This window comes from Doryrhamphus excisus, linkage group LG7, assembly GCF_037039965.1.
Source record: "Doryrhamphus excisus strain RoL-2023G ecotype Guam linkage group LG7, RoL_Dexc_Guam_v1.1, whole genome shotgun sequence".
NCBI classification, from domain to species: Eukaryota; Metazoa; Chordata; class Actinopteri; order Syngnathiformes; family Syngnathidae; genus Doryrhamphus; species Doryrhamphus excisus.
The window spans coordinates 2,873,882-2,898,589 of NC_136363.1; the positions used below are offsets into that span (position 1 = coordinate 2,873,882).

At 32.3% G+C, this 24,708-nt stretch overlaps 1 protein-coding gene across 2 annotated transcripts; it reads left to right on the forward strand.

Annotated features, from left to right (window-relative positions):
• The first annotated feature begins 1,995 nt into the window (after positions 1 to 1,995).
• On the forward strand, positions 1,996 to 10,569 carry ccn2b (cellular communication network factor 2b). Of its 2 annotated transcripts, XM_058047562.2 has the most exons (5): positions 1,996 to 2,641; positions 4,209 to 4,425; positions 6,113 to 6,364; positions 7,829 to 8,085; positions 8,160 to 10,569. In XM_058047562.2, exons 1-5 carry the CDS (start codon positions 2,396 to 2,398, stop codon positions 8,463 to 8,465), a joined length of 1,278 nt encoding a protein of 425 aa, XP_057903545.2. In that variant the 5' UTR covers positions 1,996 to 2,395; the 3' UTR covers positions 8,466 to 10,569. The 2 variants fall into 2 exon arrangements, with proteins under 2 accessions (XP_057903545.2, XP_078648027.1); XM_078791901.1 differs by lacking the exon at positions 6,113 to 6,364.
• The last annotated feature ends 14,139 nt before the right edge of the window (positions 10,570 to 24,708 follow it).

Genomic DNA, 24,708 nt, shown 5'->3' on the forward strand with positions numbered 1-24,708 from the left:
TGAACTGATTATGGGATGCATTCAATTGTAATCTGATGCATGTTCAAATGAAATTAAACCATTACCTTTACCATAAATTCAGCGAATCTCCGCATCGATCTGTCAGTCCATCACTGCCAGTCTCACCTGTTGAGTTGAGACGAGACGCTAGTATTTCTGCAACCACAACCACACAATCAGTGTATTTGTGCAGGAGAACCTGGAACCTTTTGTGAGAAAGAACAGAGTTGATTGCTGCTGCATGTACGTCATCCATCAGGCATCATGTCAGCTGTCTGGCATGGCAGTTGTTAGTCTGTAGTCCGTACAAGAAAGGTTATGTAATGTTTGCGGCAGGAGAAAAGAGACAAATAACATATAATAACATGGTTAGCGCGGAGCAGCAGCAGCTCTCCAAGCGCACATAACAAAAGACGCTGTGTTTTAAAACTTATATAAATCCTGCATCCTTTATTATTTTATTTTTTTTTGTGGAATCAAACCGTATCGCTTCAGTTCAGACTCCTAATGATCACAGGTGGCAGCTTTAGGTTAAAGGGTACAACAAAATCCGGTCGGATACCGGAATCAGTCAACAACCGGAACAAAAAGTATCTTCTTGGTAAAAAAGTCAATGAGGCGTTAATGGATCAAAGAGGACTTTTCCCATCAGGCATCTGTCTCATCCGTTTGAAGCATTGGCGTGCACACACACATGTGCTAATTCCTTCTGGGTTTGCCCATCTTAATCCCCAGGTGGAGGACAGGTCAGCAAACCCGATATTTTCCAAGCAACGTTTTTTGTTTTTTTTTTTTGAATCTGTTGGGTTTTTTCCCTGCTGTGTGATTCGTTCGTTCGTGCAGATGTGAACGCTGCCACTGAACTTGGGCACAAACAAAAAATGTACCCCCACTGCGACCCTGAAGTGACCTTTTGTCTTTTTTTAAATTGGTTGTTTGTGCTGAGAACATCATGTGACCCTAATCCAAACCATCTGCAGCGCTTACTCGGAAAATTTGAGCTAAACAGTTTCTTCTCGAGTGATGACTTGGTTAAAGGTTTCTGAAGTCGAATATCTACAATAGGTGTTAAAAAGTATTTGGCTTCTTCTGGATTTGCATGTTTGTCAGATTTCAATGTTTAACATCATCAAACTTAAATTATTTTTAATTTTAATTTTAATTATTATTTTATTTTTATTTTTATTTTTATTTTTATTTTTATTTTTATTTTTATTTTTATTTTTATTTTTATTTTTATTTTTATTTTATTTATTTTATTTATTTTATTTATTTTATTTATTTTATTTATTTTATTTATTATTTTTGTCTGGAAGTCCTCGGGAGGCATACATTACATCTGGTGTAAAAGAACATCATAGCAACAATATGGTGGTGGTAGTGTGATGGTTTCGGGCTGTTTTTCTGCTTCAGGACCCCAGAAGACTTGCTGTGATAAATGGAACCATGAATTCTGCTGTCTACCAAAAATATCCCACAAGCAACAGTAAAATATGGCGGTGGTAGTGTGATGGTCTGGGGCTGTTTTGGTGCTTCAGGACTTGGAAAACTTTTTGTGATAAATGGAACCATGAATTCTGCTGTCTACCAAAAATATCCCACAAGCAACAGTAAAATATGGCGGTGGTAGTGTGATGGTCTGGGGCTGTTTTGGTGCTTCAGGACTCGGAAAACTTTTTGTGATAAATGGAACCATGAATTCTGCTGTCTACCAAAAATATCCCACAATATCATAGCAACAGTAAAATATGGCGGTGGTAGTGTGATGGTCTTGGGAGGTTTTTGTTGATTCAGGACCCGGAAGACTTCCTGTGATAAATGGAACCATGAATCCTGCTGTCTACCAAAAATATCCCACATGCAACAGTAAAATATGGCGGTAGTAGTGTGATGGCCTGGGGATTTTTGCTGCTTCAGGACCTGGACAACTTGCTGTGATAAATGGAACCATGAATTCTGCTGTCTACCAAAAATATCCCACAACATCATAGCAACAGTAAAATATGGCGGTGGTAGTGTGATGGTCTCCGGCTGTTTTGCTGATTCAGGACCCGGAAGACTTCCTGTGATAAGTAGAAAAATCCGTCCATCTGTTGGTGACCTCAAGCTGAAACCAACTTGGGTTCTACAGCAGGACAAAGATCCAAAACCCAGAATATGAAGACCTTGAAGTGGCCTAGTCCAAGTCCTGACCTCAATCCTATTGAGATGCTGTGGATCAAAAACCTGCAAAATATTATCCTAACGATGAAAACCAAGGTGTGCCGTCATTCGAATCGCCATGACAGCAACTGGCTTTTTACCCACCGCACCCACGAGCCAATGACGGGTCAGCTCGTCAGCATGTGAAACGTTTGAATCCCAATGTTTTCATCTCTCCCAGCACACAGTGGCAATGGGCTGTAGTTTTCCCGGGGCTACACCCACTGCCCTGGTATTTAAACTCAACCCCCCTCTCCCCACCCCCTCCATCCTTTACACCCAGTCCTCTCCGAGCAGCTCAACCAGACGCAGCCTCCTGCCCACAGGAGCCAGTAGACCCAAATCCATACAACTGGAGTGGACACCATCTTGTGAAGAACTAACTATGTCCGTGGAAACCTTCGCCACATTCTCCCTTCTTCTGCTCATAATCTCACTGGTAAGTCTCCTCGTCATAAGTTATCATAATTTGGGAGTTGGAAACTACTAGGTAATAACTTATATGAATTTATGAATATGAATGACAGCTGATAGTTAGTAATAACAATATTTTCCCGATTGTTTACCACCTGTGTAGCTATAAGCAGGAAAACATGGGATGCATGCTGTAGTCCGGTGTCGCCCTCTAGCGGCTATTTTTTGCAAGTGTTGATATAAAACATTGGACATTTTGCTAACAAATCCAAAAAAATAAGTGTATTATTACCTTTTTTCTACTGACTATGAAATTTCTTACCATCATATTTTGACTTATTGTGATATCACAATTTTTCCCAACTTAATTTTCTAAAAAATATTATTTTTATTACTAATATTGCCAAAATTATTCAAGTTATTATTATTATTATTATTATTATCCAGTTATTCCAATTATTAACTATTGTGAAAATTATTTTTTCTTATAGGTTGTAAGATGTTTTATTATAATGTTACAATTTTGTTGTGTTAATTCATTCAAACCCTTTTATTACTAATATTGCCAAAATTATTCAAGTTATTATTGTTATTATTATCCAGTTATTCCAATTATTAACTATTGTGAAAATTATTTTTTTCTGATAGCTTGTAAGATGTTTTATTATAATGTTACAATTTTGTTGTGTTAACTCATTCAAACTCTTTTATTACTAATATTGACAAAATTATTCAAAGTTATTATTATTATTATTATCCAGTTATTCCAATTATTAACGATTGTGAAAATTATTTTTTTTTATAGCTTGTAAGATGTTTTATTATAATGTTACAATTTTGTTGTGTTAATTCATTCAAACCTTTTTATTACTAATATTGCCAACATTATTTTTATTTTTATTTTTATTTTTATTTTTATTTTTATTTTTATTTTTATTTTTATTTTTATTTTTATTTTTATTTTTATTTTTATTTTTATTTTTATTTTTATTTTTATTTTTATTTTTATTTTTATTTTTATTTTTATTATCCAGTTATTCAAATTATTAACTATTGTGACAATTATTTTTTCTTATAGCTTGTACGATGTTTTATTATAATGTTACAATTTTGTTGTGTTGATTCATTCAAACCTTTTTATTACTAATATTGCCAACATTATTCAAATTTTTATTTTTATTTTTATTTTTATTTTTATTTTTATTTTTATTTTTATTTTTATTTTTATTTTTATTTTTATTTTTATTTTTATTTTTATTTTTATTTTTATTTTTATTTTTATTTTTATTTTTATTTTTATTATCCAGTTATTCCAATTATTAACTATTGTGGAAATATTTTTTCCTGATAGCTTGTAAGATGTTTTATTATAATGTTACAATTTTGTTGTGTTATCTCATTCAAAACGACATTACCTTATGTTTTTTGTCAAAAATCACGAAATGTAAACTTTTTGGGGCCCCTGTTGAGCGTGTGTGAGGTTTCCCTTGTTTATTGACCATAAAAGTGCATTAGAAGCAAGTCTAAACTGGTTTATTATTCATACCTTTGCCCCCCATTAACATTATTATATATGTGTTACATGTGTGCAGACAGTGGCCCAGGATTGCTCCAGACCCTGTGCCTGCCCCGGAGACCCCCCTCCCTGCCCGCTAGGGACCAGCTTGGTGCTGGATGGATGCGGTTGCTGTAAAGTGTGTGCCAGGCAGCTGGGCGAGCCCTGTACCCTGCTGGAGCCCTGCGACCACCACAAGGAGCTCTACTGTGACTACGCCTTGCTGAGTGACACCGACACCGGCATCTGCATGGGTACCACAACCTCCGTTGGTCCACCATGCTGCACTCACACGTTTACATGTCCTCTGATTGGTGGATTTAATAAGGCTTTATGATGTGGTACTGGAACAACATACATACAATACAAATACACATTAAATGATAAGTAAAGTAACGTGACTCATATTACATAAACATAATAATGAGCCTAAGGCACATTACATACAGAAATCTACAAGGAAATTAACTAAAGTTGGTCATACAGTTAGCTTGAATGCTAATATTAGCTCATTATTAAATAGCTCAACACACAAAATGGCCCTCACTGTGGTGCGTTTACTGACCGCCGAACACAGTAAGACAAAACAACGCCCAAATCTGAAGATTATCAGTGACACAAACCATGTAAATTATGGTCTTTCTAACAATATGAAAAGTCATTTATGGTAATGGTAATGGTTTTATTCCATTTGAACATGCATCAGATTACAATTTAATGCATCCCATAATCAGTTCACAGTTCCACATGTCCAAAAGAAGTAGGAAGAAGCAAAGCTTATTAAATCCTACTCCTCCATCTGGTACTTTTACAATCAGTAACTGTTACATTTGGTCACTTCCTGCTTTCCTTATATAGTTTAAGTTTGTTTTTTTTTGTTTTTTGTTTTTTTTTTTTAATTTTTTACATTTTTATCCAAAAAATTACTTAATTTTAATTTTAATTTGTTCACTTCCTGCTTTTTTAATATAATTTATTTTTTTTTTTTTTAATTTTAGTTTTTTTAATTTTAATATAATTTACGTTTTTTAATTTTAATATAATTTATGTTTTTTAATTTTAATTTTAATTTTAATTTTAATTTTAATTTTAATTTTAATTTTAATTTTAATTTTAATTTTAATTTTAATTTTAATTTTAATTTGTTCACTTCCTGCTTTCCTAATATAATTTAAGTTTGTTTTTGTTTTTTTTAATTTTTTAATTTTATTTTTTTTAATTTTAATATAATTTACGTTTTTTAATTTTAATTTTAATTTTAATTTAAATTTTAATTTTAATTTTAATTTTAATTTTAATTTTAATTTTAATTTTAATTTTAATTTTAATTTTAATTTTAATTTTAATTTTAATTTTAATTTTAATTTTAATTTTAATTTTAATTTTAATTTTAATTTAACTAGCATACCTCGTCCTCAGCAGTCCAAAAGGCGACTGAAGAGCAGGAAGTGACATCACACGGTGTCAAAGTTCACACATAATTGCCAATGAAAAAAAAAAAGCATAATGCAACAAATACATACAAGAATCTAATTATTAGTGAAATAAAATTGAATAAACCAACACATGGGTTACATATGTGCCCTGTGATTGGCTGGCCACCAGTTCAGGGTGTACCCCACTTTGCCCAAAGACACCTGGGATAGGCTCCAGCACCCCCCGCCACACTCATAAGGATGAATAATAATAATAATAATAATAATGAATAATATTAACCAGGGTGACACCACAGTTTGTTTACATACAGAGCAAGCCCACCTCTTGTAATGAAGTCAAGCTAGCTCCTCACGTTAGCCTCTGGGATATCAGTTATCGGCTAAAAAAAAGCCAATATCAGACCCAGTAACCAGAAAGAAATAATAATAATAATAATAACTGGTAAAACATTATGAATGATGAATATCAGTAGGTGACGATGCCCACGTATCTGTTTCCCCACAGCTCAGGAGGGTCAGCCATGTGACTTGGGGGGCATCATCTACCACAGCGGGGAGTCCTTCCAGCCCAGCTGTAAACACCAATGCGTGTGTATGAACGGCGAGATCGGTTGCGTGCCGACATGTCCCAGTAACGTCCGGTTGCCCTCCCCTGATTGTCCGTACCCTCGCTCCATCCGAATTCCAGGAAAGTGCTGTGAAGAGTGGGTGTGTGACCAGACGCCGCTAGACCACCACTACCAGTCAGTGATGGGCGGTCAGTATCGACTCGTCGCTTATATACATATACTTATATACTTTATATATACTTTATATTTTTGAAGTATTTAAACTTCTTAAAGGAGACTGTATTCTCATGTTGAACTATGACAAAGTTTCAGGTTCAAAAGAGTTTGGGATGGCTCAAAACACTCGGTTTCAGGGGGCGTGGTAACACTGTTCTTTTGTGATGTCACAGAGGCTTCCTTATGGGCGTGGCTGTGGCTCAAACTCTGCTTCCCCCGCCCTTCCCCAAGCTTTGCTTCTCTGTTTAGGAGGGCAGAAGTTATTGTTTTTGTGTTTTTGCATAATATTACAATTTTAGAATTATAACATAATTATAAAATAAATTTTTAGTAATAAAATTTAAAATTAATATAATGTTAATGTTGATGTTGATGTTCATGTTCATGTTCATGTTAATATCAACAGTAACTGTAACTAATATTAATATAAACATCAATATTTATATTAATATTACTCTTTATATTAATATTTATAAATATTAAATAAAAATAAAAATAAAAATATACATAATATCATATTTACATTTATTCTAATATTATTAATTATTTATATTTATAATTATATTTATATTTATATTTATATTTATATTTATATTTATATTTATATTTATATTTATATTTATATTTATATTTATATTTATATTTATATTTATATTTATATTTATATTTATATTTATATTTATATTTATATTAGTGCTAATTAAAACCATTAGCACTACTTTACCATTTAGACTCACCATTTAATTTTATTCACATTTTATTCATTTTCTACCGCTTTTCCTCATGAGGGTTTTTTATTTTTATTTTATTTTCATTTTCATTTTCATTTTCATTTTCATTTTCATTTTCATTTTCAATTTCAATTTCAATTTCAATTTCAATTTCAATTTCAATTTCAATTTCAATTTCAATTTCAATTTCATTTTCATTTTCATTTTCATTTTTTATTTTATTTTATTTTATTTTATTTTATTTTATTTTATTTTATTTTATTTTATTTTATTTTATTTTATTTTATTTTATTTTATTTTATTTTATTTGATTTGATTTGATTTGATTTGATTTGATTTGATTTGATTTGATTTGATTTGATTTGATTTGATTTGATTTGATTTTATTTTATTTTATTTTATTTTATTTTATTTTATTTTATTTTATTTTATTTTATTTTATTTTATTTTATTTTTTTTTATTTTTATTTTTATTTTTATTTTTATTTACCAGAAAATCAAAGTTTGTTTCTTCCTTTTTCTGTTCTTTAGTAACCAGCAGTAGAACATAGGCAAGTTTCAGGAAAATATCAGCTCCCAACAAAAAAAAAATTACTTTCACTTTGACATAATCTTTCGGTACCGATAATTATTATGTAATCCAGGACTACAACATATATAAGTAAGTCAACCCCCCCCCCCCCCCCCCTCCCTCTGTCATTGCAGAGCCTTCTCAGATTCAACCTGTGCCGTCCTCACAACCCATCCCGGGATTCACCGAAATGTCCTTCCATGCATCGGAAGCGGAGAGTCCCAGAGACAACTGCATCGTCCAGACAACCGATTGGAGTGAATGCTCGGCCACGTGCGGAATGGGGGTCTCATCCCGCATCACCAACGACAACCATGGGTGCCAACTGGGAAGACAGACCAGGATCTGCATGATCAGACCTTGCAACATCCAGCAGGAGAAAGAAATTAAGGTTCGGAATATTTTATACTCATAATATTACAATAAAAGTTGAAATATCGGGAATTTTTTTTTTTTTTTCCACAGAGAGGAAAAAAATGTGTTCGGACACCGAAAACCCAACAAGGAATGCGTTTCGAATTATCAGGCTGCTCCACCACCAGGACGTACAAACCGAAGTTCTGCGGCGTTTGCACCGACAACCGATGCTGCACGCCTCACGTCACCATCACCGCCGAGGTAGAGTTCCGTTGTCCGGAAGGAGACGTCTTTAGGAAACAGATGATGTTTATAAAAACGTGCTCCTGTCATTACGACTGTCCACGAGACAACGACATCTTTCTGGCGTCCAACACGCGGAAAATGATCGGCGACTACGACCGCCATATTTGATATTCGTCCTTTGAAAGGCTTTTTTTTGCACTGACGTTCTTACTTTTTTTTTCACCCCACGACTTGACCACTACCTACCAAAAGGTGAATTTTAAAGTGGTTTAAGTTGCATATTTATCACGCAGATCATTAAAATTTTATTATTAAGAGAGGAAAAATAATCCTAAGATACATGGATCAACTGCAATCAAGTGTTTGTAATAACTTGCAATGAGTCTCTTACAGCAACGTGGATGAATTTTGGCCACAGCATCTCAATAGGATTCAGGTCGGGACTTGGACTAGGGCTTTCCACAGAAATTATAAAAGCCAATGAAAAAAAAAATGTAGCTGTGGCGCTACCTTCCAAATTGCCTTGACAACATCTTACCATAGAGTCCGATAATTATGCTACATGGCTACGAGCTACATAGAACAACTGCAATCAAGCGTTTGTGATAACTTGCAATGAGTCTCTTAAGGCAACATGGCGGAATTTTGGCGGATAAAAGTCAATGAAAAAAATTTAGCTGTGGCGCTACCTTCCAAATTGCCTTGACAACATCTTACCATAAAGTCCGATAATTATGCTACATGGCTACGAGCTAAATGGAACAACTGCAATCAAGCGTTTGTGATAACTTGCAATGAGTCTCTTACGGCAACATGGCGGAATTTTGGCGGATAAATGCCAATGAAAAAAATGTAGCTGTGGCGCTACCTTCCAAATTGCCTTGACACCATCTTACCATAGAGTCCGATAATTATGCTACATGGCTACGAGCTACATGGAACAACTGCAATCAAGCGTTTGTGATAACTTGCAATGAGTCTCTTCCGGCAACGTGGCGGAATTTTGGCGGATAAAAGCCAATGAAAAAAAATGTAGCTGTGGCGCTACCTTCCAAATTGCCTTGACACCATCTTACCATAGAGTCCGATAATTATGCTACATGGCTACGAGCTATATGGAACAACTGCAATCAAGCGTTTGTGATAACTTGCAATGAGTCTCTTACGGCAACATGGCGGAATTTTGGCGGATAAATGCCAATGAAAAAAATGTAGCTGTGGCGCTACCTTCCAAATTGCCTTGACACCATCTTACCATAGAGTCCGATAATTATGCTACATGGCTACGAGCTACATGGAACAACTGCAATCAAGCGTTTGTGATAACTTGCAATGAGTCTCTTACGGCAACATGGCGGAATTTTGGCGGATAAATGCCAATGAAAAAAAATGTAGCTGTGGCGCTACCTTCCAAATTGCCTTGACAACATCTTACCATAGAGTCCGATAATTATGCTACATGGCTACAAGCTACATGGAACAACTGCAATCAAGCGTTTGTAATAACTTGCAATGAGTCTCTTCCAGCAATGTGGCGGAATTTTGGCCACAGCATCTGAATAGGATTCAGGTCAGGACTTGGACTAGGCCTTTCCACAGAAATTATAAAAGCCAATGAAAAAAAAATGTAGCTGTGGCGCTACCTTCCAAATTGCCTTGACACCATCTTACCATAGAGTCCGATAATTATGTTTATTAACTATATTAACTATAAATATTTAGCTCAATTTCTGACTCTACGCTCTTGTTTACGTTTTTTTGTTTAGTCAAAGAGATGATTGCACTTATTTGTTTAAAAAAATAATAATAATATTAATGGTGAGTGATACAGCACATCTAGTGCATGTATGCTGTCTTTTCCACTTTTGGCATTTTGATGTACCTTGACTAATAATTTGACAACATGGCCACATTTTGGCTCCATCCAGACAAGAAAAGGCAAACAAATACTCCAGAAATTGACAAAATAGCCACAAGCGTGTGGAGATGCTGACATTGCTTATTTTTTGTTGACATTGTTATGCCATAAATGTTATGCAAGTTGATTGTTTACGGCGTATTTAAAAACAAACAAAGAGAAAATGGGGTAATCAGTTGGGTAAACATACTATATGTGAATATTTGAAGACTGTACAGATTTTGTACTGTAATTTATGTTTTACTCTGTATCGTATTGTTTGTTCTTCACTGTAACTACCTGACAAAGATACCGACTTCCTGTCTATTGCACTCTTGCCTCTTCTCCAATAAAGAAAGTATATTTTTATACATACGCACAATGTTGGTCTTAGTTGTTCCTGTGCCTAAAAATAGAACGTCTTGTGCTACATCAATTTTCCTGCTCCAAAAACAGATGCTGTGAAGTTTTGGTGAAGAAGCCAGAGTGGAAGATTGTGTACGTGCATTATATTAATATTAATATTAATTGTAATATTAATATTGTAATTGCAAATAATTTATATTACTTAACTATTTTTATTTTTATTTTTATTTTTATTTTTATTTTTATTTTTATTTTTATTTTTATTTTTATTTTTATTTTTATTTTTATTTTTGTTTTTATTTTTATTTTTATTTTTATTTTTATTTTTATTTTTATTTTTATTTTTATTTTTATTTTTATTATTATTTTTTTAATTTTCATTTTTATTTTAATTTTTTGTTTTGTTTTTATTTTTATTTAATATTCATAAATATTAATATTTTATATGTAATATTAATAATAATGAATAATATTTATATATTATATAATATTTATAATAACATATTCGTATCAATATTAATATTTATTTTATTTTTATTTTGTATTTTTTGTTTAATATTTATAAAAATTAATATTAAATTTATATTTATATTTATATTTATATTTATATTTATATTTATATTTATATTTATATTTATATTTATATTTATATTTATATTTATATTTATATTTATATTTATATTTATATTTATTAAAACCATTAGCACTACTTTACCATTTAGACTCACCATTTAATTTCCATCTAAAACTCCAACAGACTCCTCCAGTTCCGTTCCCACAGTGAAGGCTCCAGGACATCAATACATCAATTTCTACACCCTTTTGGTAAATATGCAAATCCATATTATTTTTTATTTTTTTATCACATTTTACACTATTGCAATGGATTTTGCTTAAAAGTGTTTTTTTTATTTTTCTACTGCAATTGAGCTACTGTAACCAAACATTTTTTTCTGTCTAAGTCTAAATATTCAAATATATTCTTAAATATATGGCTAAAAATGTGTGATTTATTTTTTACATGATGCACCTCATAGGATAATAGTATAGAGTAGACCCTGCACTGCGCCTGAATTGCTGTGCATTATCTCACGTATCTCTTTTTCCAGCCAGATGAGGGCGCTGTTCTGCGCATGACAGCGTTTTTTTTTTTTAAAGGTAAAACTATAATATAAGCTACACTATACAACCTCCGCTGTTATGTTTTACAGTAAGTGACTGTTCTCAAATTCAAACTGGATTTGTATGATAATTTTATTGAAAGTATAATCATTTTAAAGCTAAGTCATACCCGATCTGTCATCACCGAAGAGCCGGTTAAGTGTATCCGGGGAGGGGGGGGAGGAGGGAGCTGGTGCATACTGCATAGAGGCTAGGGCGGATGTTGCTGCTGTATGCTAGCTTTGCTGCAATGCTGTATAATGCTAATACGGCTACGGTTTAATATCTTGATAATGTTATGATAAATACACCTACATAAATTATCTGTATGGGAAATAATACATTGATAAGATATTGACTTGAAATACAAAGAATATTGTAGTTTGTATATTGAAGTTGTATGTGTTTCCGGTGTGAGTGCTAGCTTGACGTAGCAGTGTTGAGGCAGCCACTCCTACGAGTCTTTCCCGGTGCGGGAGTCCTGGAGAAGTGCGGAAAAGATGATTCGAATGCGGGCAGATATCTAAAGCCACAGTGCGGATGGAAAAAGAATATCACCGACAGAAAGGAGCGGTATCAAAGGTACAGTAAACATTAAAGTTGGTTATTTGGATTCGCTGCAGGAGTTTGTTTTGACACCTCATTTTCACGATTCGTTCTCATTGTATTGAGATTCTGTGTGAAGTTATTTATAGACTGGAATTTTGCTTAACGTACTGGAACCCAATTTTCCCATAAGAAATCATACAAAAAAATATGCTAAAACATTATAGTTTTGCAATTATAGTTTGACAAAAAAATTTAAATTTTTTAATTTTTTCTAATTAAATTTCAAATTAATTAATTTAATTTGAAAAATACATTATACAAAAAAAAAAACACAAAATGGCAAAAAAGACCAGTGATTTTTCAAGAGTAAAGTCATAATATTTTAGATTAAAAATACCATAAAGTTGAAATATTAAAGGAAAAATATTTTTGGAGAATTAGTTTGGGAAAAGTAATAATATTATGATAATAAAGTAACCATAACCACCAAAAATTTAAAAATCCTTGATGGAAATTTAATGTAAATATAATGTTTTAACATTTTTGAGATTTGTGGGATGTGGTAATGTTATGAGGAAAAAAAAACAAAATATTATGGTCCTAAATCAGAGATGAAAATTTACAAGAAGAATGTTGAAATAGTTAAAAAAAAAAAACAAACAGCACAAATGGGAAAAAGAGCTGTAATTTTACAATAATAAAATTGGATTCTTCCAAAAAAAAAAAAATTGTAATATTGTGAGGAAAAATAATGTAAAAATCCTTGATGGAAATTTAATGTTTTTAATGTTTTTTTTTAACATTTTTGAGATTTTGTGGGATAACTGTGTTACTTAGCAAAGAACTACACAGGCTGATGACATCATAGGCGTGCGACGGCGCTCATTTCCATGTACAACAAATTAGATTGGGGAAAAGTCAAAATATGGCAAGAAGAAAATTTTTCTTTCAAAGGAAATATTTGTTAATGAAAAAAAATGTCCTCACAGAAAAATGCAGACCTCACAGCTAGGAGACCCGAGTTCAATTCCACCCTCGACCATCTCTGTGTGGAATTTGCATGTTCTCCCCGTGCATGCGTGGGTTTTTTTTTTCCGGGTACTCCGGTTTCCTCCCACATTCCAAAAACATGTCTATGTCTATTAGTTTATTTAGCCATGTTTATGCTTGCAAAAAAAACACTAAACTCATCACACAGTAACTTAACACTCCAAAGGTGTACCTAAAAATATACAAAGAAGTACCAATATGAGTTTTGAAGTTTCCCATTCTGCATTGTGTCTGAGCAAAGCAGTTCATTGGAGGACATGTGGCATAGAAAGTGGTTAGTGCGCAGGCCACACAGCTAAGAGACCCGTGTTCAATTCCACCCTCGACCATCTCTGTGTGGAATTTGCATGTTCTCCCCGTGCATGCGTGGGTTTTTTTTCCGGGTACTCCGGTTTCCTACCACATTCCAAAAACATGTCTATGTCTATTAGTTTATTTATCCATGTTTATGCTTGCAAAAAAAACACTAAACTCATCACACAGTAACTTAACACTCCAAAGGTGTACCTAAAAATATACAAAGAAGTACCAATATGAGTTTTGAAGTTTCCCATTCTGCATTGTGTCTGAGCAAAGCAGTTCATTGGAGGACATGCGGCATACAAAAGTGGTTAGTGTGCAGGCCACACAGCTAGGAGACCCGAGTTCAATCCCACGGATTGTAAATCCAGCACGACTAGGTCGGTATGTAGCGTATGAGATCTGCTGATACATTTCTAAAATTATTTTCTGTTCGGAGCCGGCAGAGTGGGTGCCGTCTGTGGCCCACACACTTCACCCTGCAGAACTCACCAGTCCTCACTCCCACAGCGTGTCCCTGACAAATCTCTGCACACAACCTGAGCCAAGGAACTGCAGACGTCGTAAAATATAAATCGCTGTGAATGCTGTGTCACAATATGCAGCATAGACATAGTTCATTCACACTCACATTCATACCTATGGACGATTTGGAGTCGCTAATTAACCTAGCATGTTTTTGGAATGTGGGAGGAAACCGGAGTACCCGGAGAAAACCCACGCATGCACGGGGAGAACATGCAAACTCCACACAGAGATGGCCGAGAGGGTGGAATTGAACCCTGGTCTCCTAGCTGTGACTGCGAGGTCTGCGCGCTAACCACTGTCGTGCAGCCCAAATTTTTTTTCATCAACAAATATTTCTTCTTAAAGAAAAAAAAAATTCTCGCCATATTTTGATTTTTCCCCAACTAAGTTTTTTGTTTTTATTTGTTTCTTTTCCATAATTTAACAACTTAAAAAAATATAATATTTTTTCTTCCAACATTTCCAATATTTTTTCAGCCCAAGATTTTTTTCATTAACAAATATTTCTACTTAAAGAAAAATTGTCTTCTCGCCATATTTTGACTTTTCCCCAACCTAATTTTTTGTTTTGATTTGTTTATTTTCCATAATTTTACAACTTAAAAATCTATCATTTTTTCTTCCAATATTTCCAATATTTTTTCCATAATTTTACAAATGAAAAATATATCATATTTTTTCTTCCAATATTTCCAATATTTTTTTCCATAATTTTACAACTTAAAAATATACAATATTTTTTCTTCCAATATTTTTTTTCCCAAACCAAATGTTTTGTTTTGATTTGTTTATTTTCCATAATTTTACAACTTAAAAATGTATAATATTTTTCTTCCAATATTTCCAATATTTTTCAGCCCAAGTATTTTTCATGAACAAATATTTCTACTTAAAGAAAAAAATTCTTTTCGCCATATTTTGACTTTTCCCCAACCTAATTTTTTGTTTTGATTTGTTTATTTTATTTTCCATAATTTTACAATTTAAAAATATATAATATTTTTTCTTCCAATATTTCCAATATTTTTTCCATAATTTTACAATTTAAAAATATATCATATTTTTCTTCCAATTTTTCCAATAGTTTTTTCCATAATTTTACAACTTAAAAATATACAATATTTTTTCCTTCCAATATTTTTTTTCCCAAACCAAATTTTTTGTTTTGATTTGTTTATTTTCCATAATTGTACAACTTAAAAATATATAATATTTTTTATAGACTATTTCAACTTTATGCTACTTAAATTATATATAGTTTTTAGGTTATTCTCATAAAATTGCGACTTTTTTTGTCATTACAATATGATTTTTTTTCCTCTAAATATTTTGACTTTTTTTCTCATGACGTGACAAGTTTTTTGGATGTTTGGAAAGTGCAAATATTATTATTTTTTGAACTACTAAAATAGTTGTCAACCAAAACCAAACAAATCATTTTGCTTGTAGACCAGTGTTGGTGTGTAAAATTCATGTGGTGTCCAATCATCACTGCTGTTATCATTGAACGAATGTTGGGAGAGTGGAAAGTATGGACTATAAAATGCTAAGATGCTAAGACGACAATTCCAAGATTCCTGGGTCCCAAATGGAGACAAAAGTCCAGACTCCTGACCTTAGCTTCACTGACTATGTTTGAGTGATAGAAATAAAAAGATAAGGATGGACTTGACACGGAAAAAAAAGATGCTGACGATTTGACCCAGCTGAGACAGCATGGACACTGGACTCAGTTCTTGGACTTGGTCAGCACTTTGTCAACAACAGAATCAAGGTACAGTCAGTACCAAAAGTTTGGTTCTACCTTTTTTTGTTTTTTAGTAATCAGCAGTAGAACATCGGTAAGTTTCAGGAAAATATCAGTTCCTCACTAGAAAAGGGACAGCTTTTGTAACAGTTCAAATATCTAAAAAACTCAACAACGGGGTTGTTTTACACCAAAACAAACATGTATTTACAAATATAACACTATGAATTAAAATGAAAATTAAAACAAACTTAAATTGTATTACTATAAAAATTAAAATTGTAATAAAAAAAAACTCTTAAACTATATTAGGAAAGCAGGAAGTGAACAAATGTAAGAGTTACTGATTGTAAAAGTACCAGATGGAGGGGTAGGATTTAATAAGCTTTTTGGAGTAAAATTAAAATTAAAATTAAAATTAAAATTAAAATTAAAATTAAAATTAAAATTAAAATTAAAATTAAAATTAAAATTAAAATTAAAATTAAAATTAAAATTAAAATTAAAATTAAAATTAAAATTAAAATTAAAATTAAAATTAAAATTAAAATTAAACTATATTAGGAAAGCAGGAAGTGAACAAATGTAACAGTTACTGATTGTAAAAGTACCAGATGGAGGGGTAGGATTTGATAAGCTTTTTGGAGTTAAATTAAAATTAAAATTAAAATTAAAATTAAAATTAAAATTAAAATTAAAATTAAAATTAAAATTAAAATTAAAATTAAAATTAAAATTAAAATTAAAATTAAAATTAAAATTAAAATTAAAATTAAAATTAAAATTAAAATTAAAATTAAACTATATTAGGAAAGCAGGAAGTGAACAAATGTAACAGTTACTGATTGTAAAAGTACCAGATGGAGGGGTAGGATTTGATAAGCTTTTTGGAGTTAAATTAAAATTAAAATTAAAATTAAAATTAAAATTAAAATTAAAATTAAAATTAAAATTAAAATTAAAATTAAAATTAAAATTAAAATTAAAATTAAAATTAAAATTAAAATTAAAATTAAAAAACAAACTTAAACTATATTAGGAAAGCAGGAAGTGAACAAATGTAACAGTTACTGATTGTAAAAGTACCAGATGGTACTAATTAGCTTTTTGGAGTTTAATTAAAATTAAAATTAAAATTAAAATTAAAATTAAAATTAAAATTAAAATTAAAATTAAAATTAAAATTAAAATTAAAATTAAAATTAAAATTAAAATTAAAATTAAAATTAAAATTAAAAAATTTACCCATTATTATTTACATAATTATTTACATAATGGATACCATAGCAATTTAAATTTTTATTTTTATTTTAATTTACAAATATATATATAATTATTAAATAATTACATTTACTTTATTTTTCACATTTGGAGCTGGACTGTGCGTGTTCACAGTTTACAGTGTGGGTGTTTAAATAAAAAAACAAAATTATATCTGGATAAAAATAATTAAGAAAAAAATATATATTATGAAAGCAGGAAGTGAACAAATGTAACAGTTACTGATTGTAAAAGTACCAGATGGAGGGGTAGGATTTAATAAGCTTTGCTTCTTCCTACTCCTTTTGGACATGTGGAACTGTGAACTGATTATGGGATGCATTCAATTGTAATCTGATGCATGTTCAAATGAAATTAAACCATTACCATTACCATATTCAGGTTTCTGTAATTACAACAATTTCAGTTTTGCTAAGAAACCAATCAAATGTGTTGCTGATGAACTTTCTTTTTTCTTTGTTTCTGCTTCCAATTTGCGTCACCGTGGGATCCGTGACTCCCGGTGATGATGTCCGAAATGTCCCCATCTGGTGAGTAAAGCGTCATGCATGACATTGATTGTGTTTCTTAATGTCATTCAAACATTTTAATCCTCTGTCACACTTCAGCCCGTAGTCACAGAGGTTTCATGTAAAATTTGGTTAACTAATTAATTAATCATTGAACTAATCTATGAACCATTATTAGTCAATTATGCATAGAATAGTGCTTCTGGCAATGGTTGAATTTCATTTGAACATGCATCAGATTACAATTGAATGCATCCCATAATCAGTTCACAGTTCCACATGTCCAAAAGGAGTAGGAAGAAGCAAAGCTTATTAAATCCTACGCCTCCATCTGGTACTTTTACAATCAGTAACTGTTACATTTGTTCACTTCCTGCTTTCCTAATATAGTTTTAATTTTAATTTTAATTTTAATTTTAATTTTAATTTTAATTTTAATTTTAATTTTAATTTTAATTTTAATTTTAATTTTAATTTTAATTTTAATTTTAATTTTAATTTTAATTTTAATTTTAATTTTAATTTTAACTAGGATTCGATTGAACCGTAAGGATTCGCTGAGTTAAGACACACCCTTAAGACTCATTGGTGACAATTCCTGATGACACGCCCCGCTTGGCCATCATTGGCTGCCGATGATCACGTGACATTGCTTGGCCAATCAGTGCTCCGGGTAATTTAGTGCATTTAAAAATGTATTCAAAGAGGTTATAATGATACACTCCAATGGCCACTAGGTGTCAGTAATGTTCCATTCATGAAACAATTCCACCGCAGGAAGTACTGTCCAGAACAGGAAGTAATTTTTTTTTTATTATGTGTACTATACTGCGATACCCCCGCAACCCTAGTGATTATAAGTGGCATAGAAAATGTATTTATTTCTACAATATTCATTAATAGAAATCTAAAGGTGACTATAGGGGTGTTATTTCAAGTCTAGAGTGCTCTAATAATGTTAGAAACTGTATTTAGAAGGTCGTATGTGATTTATAAACAAGGAATCCTACTTTGTGGAAATTTAGCTTGCTTTAACAACAAAAACTAACAACTATGTGTACATTGAGCATCGAATATTTCCTGTGTACTTCAAGTACCATGACTTTGTTTCCTTTGTGTGTACCAGCCAGCCATACTCGGCGAGTCAAATATTCAATCTAATTTTAGCGGCGTCAAGCAATGATTAATATTTGGCTATGAGGAGATAAAACCCATAACAGTAATTGAAACATTGGGAATGAGGTGATGTCAATTAATCCGGTTTAAGGTTAAGTACCCTTTCATCGCCATAGTTACATAAATGTCAAATACCTTGACCGACATCAAGGTTAGCGATCATTAGCATTCACAAGTCTTATTTTCTGTCTTATATGTCTTATTTTTTCTTATTATGTCCACTATAATGGATAAGGGTAACTATAGGGGTGTTATTTAATATGTAGAGGGCTCTAATAAACAGCTTATGGTGATTTTCTTCAACAGTATATAACACATGATTTGACTTGGTTCCCAAACAGGGATACTTGCCATGTAATGATACAGCTCACCACTAGAGGGTAGCATTTACATATGTGTCATTTTAAGACCCCCCCCTGAGAGTACGTCTATTTATAGTCTAGTTTCCGACCCCTGTCTGGGTGTTTTTTATTGTTATCCAGTACTTCCTATGAATGATTGTATTATGTCGTGCTGTGTGAGTGTATTACAGTAACACTTTACTGTGATTTTCTATGCAGTTTTTTTTCAGCACAGTATTTTGGCTAATGATGTATGGGAACAAAAATGGTTATTTTTAAGTCCTTCAGTATATGCAGTGTAATTTCTGAAAATATCAAAGTGGCCTGTGCATACTTTCTTTTTTCACTCTGAGGCCCCCACTGGACAGATTTGGACACCCTTGGTGTGCTATGCCTTTATATACCAAAAATTAAAATTAAAATTAAAATTAAAATTAAAATTAAAATTAAAATTAAAATTAAAATTAAAATTAAAATTAAAATTAAAATTAAAATTAAAATTAAAATTAAAATTAAAATTAAAATTAAAATTAGCACAAACAAGTGTGTATAATTAAAACAATAATAACTACGTCTTTGGTATGAGTTAATAACACAACAGGATGTACGCTAACCAGAAAATGAATGCAAACCAAGGCAAAATTTTAACCAAATAAATTAAAATTAAAATTAAAATTAAAATTAAAATTAAAATTAAAATTAAAATTAAAATTAAAATTAAAATTAAAATTAAAATTAAAATTAAAATTAAAATTAAAATTAAAATTAGCATAAACAAGTGTGTATAATTAAAACAATTATAACTACGTCTTTGGTACGAGTTAATAATACAACAGGATGTACGCTAACCAGAAAATGAATGCAAACCAAGGCAAAATTTTAACCAAATAAATTAAAATTAAAATTAAAATTAAAATTAAAATTAAAATTAAAATTAAAATTAAAATTAAAATTAAAATTAAAATTAAAATTAAAATTAAAATTAAAATTAAAATTAAAATAACAAAAACACTTAATTTTAATTTTTGTAAGTGATATGACCTAATAATAAATAATTAAATAATAAATTTTAATTTTAATTAAATTATATTAGGATAAAAATAAAAATAAAAAAATTTAAATTATATTAGGAAAGCAGGAAGTGAACAAATGTAACAGTTACTGATCGTAAAAGTACCAGATGGAGGGGTAGGATTTAATAAGCTTTGCTTCTTCCTACTCCTTTTGGACATGTGGAACTGTGAACTGATTATGGGATGCATTCAATTGTAATCTGATGCATGTTCAAATGAAATTAAACCATTACCATTACCATAACTAAGTAAACATGCAAGACCACAGTCCGACTTCCATAAAAAGATTCATGTTGTATTCATAATGTATACAAAAAATGAAGCATTCCCTAGTGAACAAGGTCTCGATTGTGTGCCGGGATTTGAATCCTGAAGAGTAGCGTCCTCCCGGCTCCTCCCCAGGGAGTTGCGGTGCTCGCTTGGTGACCGTCTGGCTCAGCACCTGCTCTTCACACTGGGATGAGAGAAGCCGCTATGATAGTGGGTGGGGGTGGGTGGGGGGGGAGGGGTACACGAGGGGCAAAGGGTGGCTCTTTTGTGTTGTGATGGGGGAAGGAGTGTATGTTTATGGAAAGCTGACTTACATACAGATGATACTTGGCACTTTTGTTGTGGACGTACTCTTCCTCGGACAAAATGCTGTCCTTTCACCCCGCCCTAAAAGGGTGGGTCCATGATGGTGGGTCCATGATGGCGGACCATGGTCATTTTATCTGAATGGAATGCTAACAAACATAATATCATTATGTTTTTTCTTCTTTAGAAAATAAATAGATTGAATCTTGCACCGAGTTCTCAATCTATACCTGTCTAATTTAATCGGACTGGTTTGATGACAGGCGAAAATTCTTGCAATTGATCCAATTCCCTGAGAATACGAGAATAGTGTGTCTTGTTTGGAAGTGGCTTGATGCCAGAAATTTGTAGACCATATCCAGGACTCCAGCCCCCCTCCAACCCCCAAGTCTTGAATAGGTTTTTTTTTGACAATGCTAACAAGGCTCCAGCTATTATTAGAAAAAACCTTTTATACTGCACAACTGAAAACATTGTACTAATAAGGGAGGGGGTCATTCTTTGGATTAGTTTAGCATCTGAAGTTGTTTGTTTATTTGACAAGCTCAAAATGAAAGAAAAACTTAAAAAAAAAAAACAACTTTAAAGATCTGTCCGTGTTGTTGTTGTTATGATTTGAAAGGAAGGCTATTCTTAGCATCTCTGCTTCACTGTCAGGCCATCCAGGTTCTAATACTTTTGGCAGGGTCAGTAACATACACATACAGTGGAATTAGGGCATTAGTGCATACAATTATTAGAGACCTCTAGACATGATATAACACCCCTATAGTAAATTTTACATCAGTGTAATGCAGTTTTTTTTTATCAGCAAATCAAATGATGAAAAAGATCAGGGACAGGAAGTGACATCAGGGGTTATGTCCGCAACGGTAACCCGTTTTTGGGTTTATTGTGAGAACTCAAACCCGCGATCAAAGCCTGTTGTCCCGGCGGTGAAGTCTGGTGCTTGTGTGTTATTAAATTACTGACACTTAGTGACCAGTGTTGAATAATAGGCCATAATCAACCATGTAACAGGTATGATTTATTCATGAATATATTTTTGAAAAACCATGGAAGAGTGGAGGCCACACAGCGAGGAGACCCGGGTTCGATTCCGCCCTTCCTCCCACATTCCAAAAACATGCAAGGTTAATTGGCGACTCCAAATTGTCCATAGGTATGAATGTGAGTGTGAATGGTTGTTTGTCTATATGTGCCCTGTGATTGGCTGGCCACCAGTCCAGGGTGTACCCCGCCTCTCGCCCCAGACAGCTGGGATAGGCTCCAGCACCCCCGTGACCCTCACCCTCGTGAGGATAAGCGGTAGAAAATGAATGAATGAAAATACAAATTCAGCAACACGGTGGACGAGTGGTTGGCGCGCAGACCTCACAGCTAGGAAACCCGAGTTCAATTCCACCCTTGGCTATCTCTGTGTAGAGTTTGCATGTTCTCCCTGTGCATGCGTGGGTTTCCTCCCACATTCCAAAAACATGTCTATGTCTCTTTATTTATCCATGTTTATGCTTGCAAAAAAAACCCCACTAAACTCATCACACAGTAACTTAACACTGCAAAAGTGTACCTAAAAATATACAAAGAAGTACCAATATGAGTTTTGAAGTTTCCCATTCTGCATTGTGTCTGAGCAAAGCAGTTCATTGGAGGACATGCGGCATAGAAAGTGGTTAGTGCGCAGGCCACGCAGCTAGGAAACCCGAGTTCAATTCCACCCTCAGCTATCTCTGTGTGGAGTTTGCATGTTCTCCCTGTGCATGTGTGGGTTTTCTCCAGGTACTCCGGGTTTCCTCCCACATTCCAAAAACATGCTAGGTTAATTAGCGACTCAAAATTATCCATAGGAATGAATGTGAGTGTGAATGGTTGTTTGTCTATATGTGCCCTGTGATTGGCTGGCCACCAGTCCAGGGTGAAGACAGCTGGGATAGGCTCCAGCACCCCCCCCCCGCGACCCTTGTGAGGATAAGCGGTATAAAATGAATGAGTCTGATTGCCGTAGCCATTACTTCCATCTTATAAGAAGTCGCAATAAAGCGCTAGCATATTACATTACGCAACAAATACAGTCCAAATACAACCATAACTACCATCCTCTCAGTCTCACGCGGTCTGTTAAATACCACATAGATCAACTCCCTAATCCAATTTAGGTTCCTTTTGAATTCATTGAAACGATTTGAGCCCCCACGCTTCCTTCATGTAGTCCCAATCACTGAGTGAAAATGGATGCATTGATTTTTATATGGCTGTGGGATCATCAGTATCCTTGGTTACTGGTGGTGATGGTGAAGCCCTGCAATGGACGGGAACACATCCAGGCTATGATTGGTGCAGGTTTTCCACTGCTCTATTTTCATTGGCTGGCTCCACAAACACATTTGTCTCATTGCATAGCAGTCTCCCCCCCGTGTGGGTTCATTATTCGTTAGCCCTGGGTTGTGTCTTACAGGGTTTATTAATCACGTTACACAACAGGTTGGAAGCTGTAAACACAGTGGAGGCTGGTGTCTGATGGCTTCTTGAGTGTGTGTCTTTTTATATTATTTTTTGAGAAATTAATATACGCCTCGGTTTGCGTATTTTTCAGTTAAGGTGAAAAAAATTCACACCGAAACGTTTCCTCGCTTTGTGTATACCTCGCATGCAATAGCACTTCTTTTTATTGGACAACGGCACATTCTAAAAATATAATTTAATATTTGCTATATTAATATAATATAAATATGAATAAATAATATATTCAATATAATAATATTTACTATAGAAAACAGCAAAAAAATTGAAACCAGCAGTAACTCAACAAGAATAATGTTAAAATATGAAAAGAAAAAAGATAAAAAGTCATAATTTTATAAGAATAATGTCAAATTATGAGGAAAATATAATATAAAGTCACATTATTATGAGAAACAGACAAAGCAAAATTATGAGAATAAAGTGAAAATATTATGGGCATAAAGTTCTAATTATGAGAAGAAACATTTACGAGAATTAATTTAAAATATGAAAAGAAAAAGTAGAAAAAGTCATAATTTTATAATAATAATGTCAAATTATGAGGACAATATCATATAAAGTAATTATTATGAGAAACAGACAAAACAAATAAAGTGAAAATGTTATGAGAATTACCTTTTTTGAGAATTAAGTTAAAATATGAAAAGAAAAAGGATCAAAAGTCATTATTTTATGAGAATAATGTAAATTATGTGGAAAATATAATATTAAGTCACATTATTATGAGAAACAGACAAAACAAATTTATGAGAATAGAGTGAAAATATTATGGGAATAAAGTTCTAATTATGAGAAGAAACATTTACGAGAATTAAGTTAAAATATGAAAAGAAAAACGATAAAAAGTCAGAATTTTAATAAGAATAATGTCAAATTATGAGGAAAATATAATCTAAAGTCACATTATTATGAGAAACAAACAAAAAAATATGAGAATAAAGTGAAAATATTATGGGAATAAAGTTCTAATTATGAGAAGAAACATTTATTAGAATTAAGTCAAAATATTGCAAAATAAAAACAAAATACATATTCTAAGGAGAAAACGTTGCAATAATTAGAGAAATAAAACAACCTGTATTGTTATTAGGAAAAATAATTGAAGTACATTTGAGTACCATAGAGTTGAAATATGAGAAAAATACGTTTTTCTAAGGTTGAAGAAAAAATAGAGCTGAGATTCATATTTCCAACTGCTGTACTCTAAAATCAAATATTATGAAATATTAATACTAATATTACTACTATGTATTAAATATCTAAACTAAAATATGTATACACTACCACGGTAGCGTCAAACTAACCATGCACGTCCACATCTCCCGTGCCTGTAA